The 10,796-nt window shown below is 37.8% G+C and overlaps 1 protein-coding gene across 1 annotated transcript in view; it reads left to right on the forward strand.

Moving 5' to 3' along the window:
• NIPBL (NIPBL cohesin loading factor) overlaps positions 1-10,235 on the forward strand; it is a gene marked incomplete at its 5' end in the record, with an annotated part of 119,014 nt that extends 108,779 nt beyond the window's left edge. Inside the window, 5 exon segments of the mRNA XM_070056647.1 lie at positions 605-751; positions 2,397-2,671; positions 5,961-6,135; positions 8,519-8,707; positions 9,261-10,235. Of these exon segments, the coding sequence (XP_069912748.1) occupies positions 605-751; positions 2,397-2,671; positions 5,961-6,135; positions 8,519-8,707; positions 9,261-9,626 (1,152 nt within the window).
• Between the last annotated feature and the right edge of the window lie 561 nt (positions 10,236-10,796).

Here is a 10,796-nt window from a genome sequence, read left to right on the forward strand (position 1 = left end):
ACAACTGATATTCTCAATTACACATACAGAGCAAACTGACAAATGTTCTATGAGTATGTGAATTTGGAATGTTTTTTTCTCTTTTAGCCCACCTAGAGTACTATAATTACCACTTGTTTTTGAAGGTAGAATAGTAACTGTGTGTAACTGATCTCCATATGGGTTAAACTCTTTAAAAACACAGTAACAATTACGAATTCATATGTATACTTTCTGATGTGGTATGGATTTATCATAAAGATTCCATATACTACTCCATAAGAAAATTTCATGCAACTTCACTTGGGTACGCTAAAAAATTTCACCTCTTCCCTCTTGAGGTAACATGGTGGAAGTCACTACAAAAATCTCCTAAAATGGGTATACGATTATTTTATAAAATCCATTTCTGATCTCCTGCCTCATTTTTTCTTCCCACCCAACCCTGCACTCAACCATATCCCTATCTTTGCGTCTGTCTCTCTCTCTCCCTTTCTCTTTCTTTCTCTCACATTAGCTGAGGTGAAAGTGCCCTATAGTATTTTTTTCTAAAAAAAAAAAGCTTTTTGGATGGGTTTCTAGAGTATCCACTAAATATATGTGCCTTTTTTTTTAAAATTTACAGAAAACAGAAGTGACTATGCTCTTGTATATAGCAGACAATCTAGCCTGTTTTCCATACCAGACACAGGAAGAGCCGTTGTTTATAATGCATCATATAGATATTACACTCTCAGTTTCTGGTAGTAATCTACTGCAGTCATTCAAGGAGGTAAGTTACACACATTACTATTCTTAATACATCTGTAAAAATACAGGCATGCTATTCTCTTTTGCTTCCCATTATTTTTATTTTCACAGGTATATAAAATCCTTCTAAATTAACATACTAAAACCTGGGCAGTACTTAATTGCGAAAGAAAGTGGGTTACCTTTTTATTTTTATTCAGAAAGATCTGAAACAATGTCATGTGTAGGTCATTTAGGTCACTTTTCATACATACATGAATTGTTTTTATCAATGAGCCATCTCACTTCTTTATTTTTTCGCACTTTAACATTGATCTTAAGTATTTCTTGTCCATTCATATATCCATTTGAGCCCCATTTTATAGCACATTGCTGTTCTGTAAATCTTGTGATGCTGTGGACCATAGCAGTACACATCAAGATATATAAATAGACAGTTTATTTATAAGGAAACAAAATGTATAGCATCATTGATCTCTCATTATCTGTCAACAACAGCGTCAAGATGGAGTTGGCATATTGTGCTCCCAAAATCTTTTCTGAATTTATTGTTAAAAACCTTGTGTCTTTTCTGCCATAATTTTAGAAAGTAATAAAACTGATTTAATTGTGAAAGTACCTAGTGTAGCACTAGACACATAGTAAACGCTCCATAAATTCTTTACAAATTTATTGGAATATTTCCATGTTCCTGATGATACAAGTAGATGACATCTTAGAAAATTGTTGTGCTCAAAATTCAACTTACCAAATCTAGTAATCACAGAAGTTCTTTTAGATACATAAGGATTGAAATTATAGTAATGTCTAAAGTCCTCTCTACTTGAAGTGTAAACCACAAGTCTGAAAACTGGCCTTACCTGAGCTGTACAATCTTAGACTCCACCTTTGAATCGCTAAAACAGACTGTATTTATTAACAAATCCCTAATGTGTTATATTACATTAAAGTTTGAGAAGTTAATACTTTCCCAGGAGCTGAAGACCTCGTGTTCTCATATTTTACTTCACTTACTGTTGTGGCTATACCTGTAAATGTTTCTTTAATTGTATTTCTTAACAATTGCATTTTGAATAATTGTTTTTATTAATTTGATCCTCTCCCTACCCCCATTTAAACTGGTTGACTTTGTTTCTTTCTAATAGCTAACGTTTTCATAAAGTGCCAAAAAAAAAAAAAAAAAAAAAAAAAAAACAGGATTTAAGTATTCAAGAAAAGTTGTATATTGTATTGCTAAAAATTTTTGAAACAGAGAATTTGGTAGAAACTGGGGGTGTTCAAGCCTACTATATTCTCTTCAGTTAAATTATAATTACTGCTTTACCTCTGTACTGGCTTACCTGTGTACCAAGTTGACAACTTTTTAAAAAGCTAGTTTCTATTTCATTACTATCCTTATTAAAAAATTATTTCCCTTTGAAATTATTCCCCTTTCCCTTTCAGAGATTTTCCCAAGGGAGTGGTTATAGGTGAGGCTGTTATATATGATTTTATTCAGTCTTGAACCTTAATTTTTACCCACAACAGTTACATCTCCAGTTACTTATAGAAAGCCAAGGGGCTGTTAATTTAAGGAAGCATTTTGAAGCTATTGAATAGAGCATAATTATGTTAGTGGCATTTTGTTTTATCATTTTTCAAACAGAATCATTTCTTCTTTGTTTTAGTCTATGGTAAAGGACAAAAGGAAAGAGAGAAAATCATCACCCAGTAAAGAAAATGAATCAAGTGAGAGTGAAGAAGAAATTTCCAGGCCTCGGAAATCACGAAAGCGTGTAGATTCGGATTCAGATTCAGATTCAGAAGATGATATAAATTCAGTGATGAAATGTTTACCAGAAAATTCAGCTCCTTTAATTGAATTTGCAAATGTCTCCCAGGGTATTTTATTGCTTCTAATGTTAAAACAACATTTGAAGAATCTATGTGGATTTTCTGATAGGTAAGCAGTGAGAAGAGGGGGAAAAAAACTACCCTGTTCAAATAGTAGAGAAATATGATTCCCAGTTATGATTGCCTGCCTACTTAATATTATAAATGTTCCTTTTAATATTGTAATTGTCCCTTTTTATTGCTTTATAGTATTCTGTTGTGTAATATACCATAATTTACCCATTCTATTATTAAAGGAGAAAAAAAAATATTCCTTTACTTGATGATAGATAATGCATTGCAAAATAAAGAACTTCTCTAAAAGGACTTATTAGAGAATCAGGCTGATCTTAAAATAGTATACAAATTTAAGTTTATAAAAAACATTGAAATAAGAGCAAGTGAAAACCAGTTAGGCTGAGCTCTAACAGAATGCAAATAGTACTTTCAAGTACTTTATTTAAAGTAAGAGACAAAAAATAGAGATTATTGTGAATGCTTTACAGTCTTACCCATGTTTAGTCGCTAAAACTCTTTTCTGCCCCCCCTCCAAAAAAAAAAAGGCCAGCGCTGTGGCTCACTAGGCTAATCCTACGCCTGTGGCGCCGGCACCCCGGGTTCTAGTCCTGGTTGCTCCTCTTCCAGTCCAGCTCTCTGCTGTGGCCCAGGAAGGCAATGGAGGATGGCCCAAGTGCTTGGGCCCAACACCTGCATGGGAGACCAAGAGAAAGCACCTGGCTCCTGGCTTCAGATCGGCGCAGCACCGGCCATAGCTGCCATCTGGGGAGTGAACCAATGGAAGGAAGACCTTTCTCTCTGTATCTCTCTAACTCTGCCTGTCAAAAAAAAAAAAGAAAAGAAAAAAGAAACTCTTTTCTGCCTATGCCCATTGAATTCTGGTCATTTTTTTACATTCATTGAAACCTTAGATTAGCCATCACAAGATTAAAAGTTAATAGGGGGGCCGGCGCCGCAGCTCACTTGGCTAATCCTCCGCACCCCAGGTTCTAGTCCCAGTTGCAGCACCAGATTCTGTCCCGGTTGCTCCTCTTCCAGTCCAGCTCTATGCTGTGGCCAGGGAGTGCAGTGGAGGATGGCCCAGGTCCTTGGACCCTGCACCTGCATGGGAGACCAGGAGGAAGCACCAGCTCCTGGCCTTGGATCAGTGCAGCACATCGGCCGTAAGGGCCATTTGGGGGTTGAACCAATGGAATGAAGACCTTTCTCTCTGTCTCTCTTTCTCTGTCTAACTCTGCCTGCAAAAACAAACAAATAAATAAATAAAGTTAATAGGGAGGACAGCTAATGATTAATGTGAACCTGGTCAGTGGCCAACCAGAAAGAATGTTTCATGTAAAAGAGACATGTAATGTCATTTAAGTAGACATGTCTCGTTTCTAGCATCTGTTGCCACAGAATAGAGTGAGGATAAAGTAGCCAGAGTTTCTACTCTCCCAGGAGACACTAGAGATCCAGATCTTCATGAGAAATATAATTTAAAATGTTATAAGGTTTTGCTACAGTGCTGAGGAGTTGGAAGTGTTTTAAGCAGAATTGCTAATAATCTGAAGCAGATTTTACGCAGTCATTCTAGCTTCTATGAAAAGAATGAATAAGGCCGGCACCGCGGCTCACTTGGCTAATCTTCTACCTGCGGCACCGGGACCCCGGGTTCTAGTCCTGGTTGGGGCACTGGATTCTGTCCCGGTTGCTCCTCTTCCAGTCCAGCTCTCTGCTGTGTCCCGGGGGTGCAGTGGAGGATGGCCCAAGTGCTTGGGCCCTGCACCCACATGGGAGACCAGGAGGAAGCACCTGGCTCCTGGCTTCGGATTGGGGCAGTGCACCGCTGCAGCGTGCCGGCCATGGTGGCCGTTTGGGGGATGAACCAATGGAAAAAAAAGATCTTTATCTCTCTCTCTCTCTTACTGTCTAACTCTGCCTGTCAAAAAAAAAAAAAAAAAGATATCTATCTCTCTTTGTACTTTTCAAATATATAAATAAATCTTAAAAAAGAATAGTCAAGGGGCCAGCACCCTGGCCCATTAGGTTAATCCTCCACCTTTGGCACCGGCATCCCATATCGGCACCAGGTTCTAGTCCCTGTTGCTCCTCTTCCAGTCCAGCTCTCTGCTGTGTCCCGGGGGTGCAGTGGAGGATGGCCCAAGTGCTTGGGCCCTGCACCCACATGGAAAACCAGGAGGAGGCACCTGGCTCGCTTTGGATCAGTGCAGCACACTGGCCGTAGCGGCCATTGAGGAGTGAACCAATGGAAAGGGAAGACCTTTCTCTCTCTCTCTCTCTCTCTCTCTCTCTCTCTCTCTCACTGTCTAACTCTGCCTGTCAAAAAAAAAAAAAAAAAAAAGAAAGAAAAGAATGAATAGGTAGGGGACAATCAAGTAGAAAGCAGTAAACCAATTTAGTAACTATTGCAATTATATTAAAGCTGCCCAACAATCACAATCATAGTATCCCAAAATAAAAATGAAAAATTTAATTTCATTAAAATGATGCTGCTTATCTGTCATTGGATTACTCCAGGCATCTTTTCTCTATCCCTATCACTTTCATGCCTGTATTCAAGAGAATATTATTTTTTGCTTTTATGTCTTTATTTCCCTTTGAAAAATTGTTTATGTAGTGTCAAATTCATTAGTTGAAATCTGTGATCTGTGTAACAACAATGTAATTACAGGTTGAGCATTCATAATCTAAAATCTGAAATTCTCCAAAATCCAAAACTTTTTGAGCACCAACATGACTACACAAGTAGAATATTCTACACCAGACTTCATATGATGGGTTGCAGTCAAAACTTAGGTGCCACTCAGGCAATTAACCTCATGGATAAGACACCTGTACTCCACATGGGAGTACGGGGTCTCCACTTCTGATTCAGGCTTCCTGCTGATGTGCAGGTTGTGGCTCAGCTAGTTGGGTCATTGCCACCCATGTGGGAGCCTTAGCTTGAGTTTCTAGCTTTCAGCTTCACCCTGGCACAGCCCCAGCCTTTGTTACCCAGTATAGGAAATCTATCCGTCTCTGTCTATCTACCTTTTGAATAATTAAAAATTTTAAAAAAACAAGTCTGGTACTCTAACAGTAGTGTATAAAACTACTTTGAGGCTATGTATATAAGGTATATATGAGACAAATTAATTATGTGTTCATGTTAGGGGTCCCATCCCCAGTATATATCATTGTTTATGTGCAGATATTCCAAAGTAGAAAAAAATCTGAAATCCAAAATGCTCTGGTACTAAACACTTGGTATAAAAGATATAAAAAATTTAGCTAGACTGAATTTCAGTATAAGTACATGAAAAGTTCATAAACCTTTCCACTTTGTTTTCCCAACACAGTAAAATTCAGAAATACTCTCCATCTGAATCTGCAAAAGTATATGATAAAGCGATAAACCGAAAAACGGGAGTTCATTTTCATCCCAAACAAACATTGGACTTCTTGCGGAGTGATATGGCTAATTCCAAAATTACTGAAGATGTGAAGAGGAGTATAGTGAAACAATATCTAGATGTGAGTAGTAAAGCCAAAAACTAATTCCTTCTTGTATTGAATTTTTTGAAAAGTAAATTTTTGGGCTGGCGCCATGGCTCAATAGGCTAATCCTCTGCCTGAGGTGCCAGCACCCCGGGCTCTAGTCCCGGTCAGGGTGCCGGATTCTGTCCTGGTCACTCCTCTTCCAGTCCAGCTCTCTGCTGTGGCCCGGGAAGGCAGTGGAGGATGGCCCAAGTCCTTGGGCCATGCACCCACATGGGAGACCAGAAGAAGCACCTGGCTCCTGGCTTCAGATCAGCGCAGTGTGCCGGCCGCAGTGGGCATTGGGGGGGGGGGGGGGTGAACCAACGAAAGAGGAAGACCTTTCTCTCTCTCTCTCTCTCTCTCTCACTGTCCACTCTGCCTGTCAAAAATAAAAAGAAAAGTAAACTTTTGGAAGGGACATAACTTTTTTCATATTAGTTTCATGAGTTACCAGGATCACTTATTTCTGTGGTTTTAGTAAGTTTCTAGTTTTATCTTGCCCTTACCAGTGCACCCAACTGAATCATAATTATTTTTTTCTTAGAAAACAGCAGCCCACTAATTATTTTAACAAAAATGAAAGATTATAGGAAAATGTATATGTGTGTTTCATTTTTAATTTAATGGATTGCATGGTTTCTATTTCATAAAAGGTAAAACTACTAACAATCATCCTCTTGCCTTATTTGGCCATTTTGTTCCTCTTTTTTCTGGCAACAAGTACTACTTTTTTTTTTTTTTTAAGGTTTGATTTACTTATTTGAAAGAGTTACAGAGACAGAAAGAGACAGAAAGAGGTCCTGCATCCAATGATTCACTCCCCAAATGGCTGCAATGGCCCAGGGATAGGCCAGGCCGAAGCCAGGAGATTCTTCCGGGTCTCCCACGTGGGTGCAAGGGCCTAAGCACTTGGGCCATCTTCCACTGTTTTCCCAGGCCATAAGCGGGGAGCTGGATCAGAAGTGGAGCAGCCAGGACTCAAGCTGTCACCCACATGGGATGCTAGCACTGCAGGTGACAGCTTAACCCACTGTGCTATATGCTGGCCTCTTATTTATTTTTACATAAATAATACATGAATACGTCTCTACACACACATTCAAGAAGTATGTGAGTGTGTCTGTTAAAAATGTCTTTAAGGGGCAGGTATTTGGCCTAGTACTTAATTTTTCTGCATCCCACTTAATTTTTCTGCATCCCATATTGGAGGGTCTCAATTCAATACCTGCCCCTGGCTCCTGATTCTGTCTTCTTGCTAATGCAGACCCTGGGAGGCAGAAGTGATGTCTCAAGTAATTGGGCTCCCGACACCCATGTGAGGGTCCTGGATTGAGTTTCCAGCTCCCAGCTTTGCTCTGGTTCAGCCCCAAGCATTGCAAGCTTTTGGGAGGTAAACAGTAAATGGAAGTTCTGTCTCTGTCTCTCTGCCTCTCAAATCAATAAATATTTTTTAAAAAGAAAGAAAGAAAAAGAAAAGAAAGAATAAGAAAATTCACAGAAGATAGAGATTACTGGGGTTTTGGGAGAGCGCTGAGTGGGAATTGTTTGATTAGTAGAAAATGTCTTTTTGGAATGATGAGGAAGCTCTGGAAGTGGGTGCTGGTGATGGGTACACGATATTGAGGATGAACTTAATGCCAATAAATTGTACACTTATAATAGTTAATATAGTAAATTACATGTTTATTTCACCACATAATAAACAATTTTGCAGTGTCTTTAGAAGACTATCTTAATAAATAAAACTAAACTGTTATAACTTAACCTACTTAAAGCAAGTAGCTGAATAAAGGTTTTGTTTTTATTTTTTTTACCAAGGAAGAAATCTGCACAGTGATTTTTATGCTCTTCATGAACTTTGCAAACCATATATCCAGAATTGGAAAAATATTTTAGTACTCACTTAAAAGTTATTATGTCCTTTTCTGCTTCTTAAGTCCTCTTATCTTGGCAGAGACCCAAGAGGGCAGAGAACTAAAAGATGGAAATCTGAAATTATTATACCTGGGTATATAAAGACTTGGACCAAAAGTTAGCAAACTGTGGCTTTGGGCAAAATCCAGCCTATTACCTCCTTTGTTTTATTGAAACAGCCATACCCATTGTATCGTCTATTATATTATATGTATTATCTATAGCTGCTTTCACACTTAAGTGGCAGATATGTGTGGTTGTGATAGGGCCCATATGAACTGCAAAGCCAAAAATATCTACAATATGACCTTTTACAGAAAACCTTTACCCACCCCAACTTGGACAGTAGCTAGGATCTATTTCACCCATGCCAAAACTCCTGCCTTAGAAACCACTTAGAAATTTGACAGTCTTTCTTAGAATATTTACTATAAAACTCTGAATTGATATCTATTTCTTTTAGTTCAAACTTCTCATGGAACATCTGGACCCTGATGAAGAAGAGGAAGAAGGGGAAGTGTCAGCTAGTACAAATGCTCGGAACAAAGCAATTACCTCGCTGCTTGGAGGAGGCAGCCCTAAAAATAATACAGCAGCAGAGACAGAAGATGATGAAAGTGATGGGGAGGATAGAGGAGGAGGCACTTCAGGGGTGAGGCGGAGGAGGAGTCAACGTATTTCGCAGCGTATTACGTAAAATGATTTTTATGTGCTTATATATGTCAGTCTATTAAATGTACACCGAGTAATGTAATACTTTTAAGAGAAAAGATTTTGTAGATAGAGATTCTCTACTCAACCATTTATACATCCTTTTGTAGAAAGTTTAACATAAAAGACAATAAAAAAAAAGAAATAAGATTTATCCAGCATAAAGGGTTATTAATTTTTCTTTGGATTGTATTAATGTGTGTTATCCTTTTTATTGTTGCTAAGTTTTATGTAGCTTTATGGTTCATATGTATATATAATTTTATATATCAATAAGAGTAAAGACACGGGTACAAATTAAGAGTTATATGGTTTTACAAGTATATGTTAACCCCTTGGCGCTGGCGGTCACGGTGCGTCTCATTGCCGGCAATGGAAGTGTGCCGGGAAATCCCAACTCCCGGCGTCAAGGGATTAAAAGCAATAAAAACAATAATTTCACTAAAATTATTTTGTGTAACACTTGGTCTTTTTTCCCCCTCCCAATGTTTTAGTCATTGAGAAGGTCAAAACGAAATTCAGACTCTACGGAGTTGGCAGCACAGATGAATGAAAGTGTTGACGTCATGGATGTCATCGCTATTTGCTGTCCAAAGTACAAAGATCGACCACAAATTGCAAGAGTAGTACAGAAAACCAGCAATGGCTTCAGTGTTCAGTGGATGGCAGGCTCCTACAGTGGCTCCTGGACTGAGGCTAAGCGCCGTGATGGCCGCAAACTGGTGCCTTGGGTAGACACTATTAAAGAGTCAGACATTATTTACAAAAAAATTGCTCTAACGAGTGCTAATAAGCTGACTAATAAAGTTGTTCAGACTTTACGATCCCTGTATGCCGCCAAGGATGGGACTTCCAGCTAATGAATTTGTACATGCAGCCAAATTTACAGGAATTTTTTTAAAGGCAGAAAAACTTGAAATATCAACATTCTGGCAAAAAAAAATCAGTTTTTTGAAGAGTAAGAGTGGAACCTGGGATACAGGAACAAAAGAAGGAAATGTTGGGCAAACATTTTTGTGGGAGCTCCCTTCGCTGTTGTGCAGCAGAAACAGATTCTCAGTTCATTTTTACTCCCACTGTATTATAGTTTAACAAAAATTGTTTATATCTTGGAAAAAAACTTTCTGTTTAAAAAAATAAACAAGTGAATGTTGGAAATTAGTCTGTTAATGTTCTTAATAAAGTGTTCTTGGAGTTTAACCTAGCAGCGGATGGCTTTCTTTAGCTTAGCCCAGTTTCCAGGGAAGCATTGTTTTTTTCCAGGCTGTAAAATGGCAGAATCTCCTGGATATATAATTTATTCTGTTGAAAAAAAAAGCATGCAGTATCTATGACCTATCTGCAGAAGGAGTTTTTGTAAATGTAGATTTTGTTGTATTAGGTCACCCTGAAAACAATACAAGAAAAGGGATCCCCAGGCAATCTGGTGGAGCGAATACTGCAATAAATTTTTTTACTTCTCTTTGTTACTTGTCTGTTTCCATTTGAATTTCTTATTGTAAAGATCTGTTTAAATCCATTTATATTATTTTGCAGTCTTTTATGTAAAATTTATTATATCACTGGTTTTCGAAGCAAAACATATAATATTGTTTATACAATTTGTATAGGCTGACTTCTGAATAACTGGTATCTATAATTTTCATTCCTATAAGAGGGTGTAAACGATTAACTCCAGGGTTTTATTGTATCCTGCAATATTTAGTATTAATTATATATGATTTAGCACTGTGCCAAACACATTTTCAAGAGTACATTTTGATATAAAAAGAAACTATAGTTTATTCTTTGTATGCTTCAATTTCTTTCTAGTGATGTTCTGATGGTAATATTTACTTTATAAAACTCGGGGAAGGTAACAATCCTGCTGTTCTGGAATTCCAGCATTTCTCTTGGTAAAAATGATGCCATATTATTTTAGAAGTAGAGTTCAAATAAGTATGACACTTCATGATGACATTTTTCACAAATTAATTTTAATGCCAAAAAGGGTTATTTTACTACTTGAAATGCTCACTTTCTATTCTAAA

Source organism: Oryctolagus cuniculus, chromosome 14 (genome assembly GCF_964237555.1).
Source record: "Oryctolagus cuniculus chromosome 14, mOryCun1.1, whole genome shotgun sequence".
Taxonomy (NCBI): Eukaryota; Metazoa; Chordata; class Mammalia; order Lagomorpha; family Leporidae; genus Oryctolagus; species Oryctolagus cuniculus.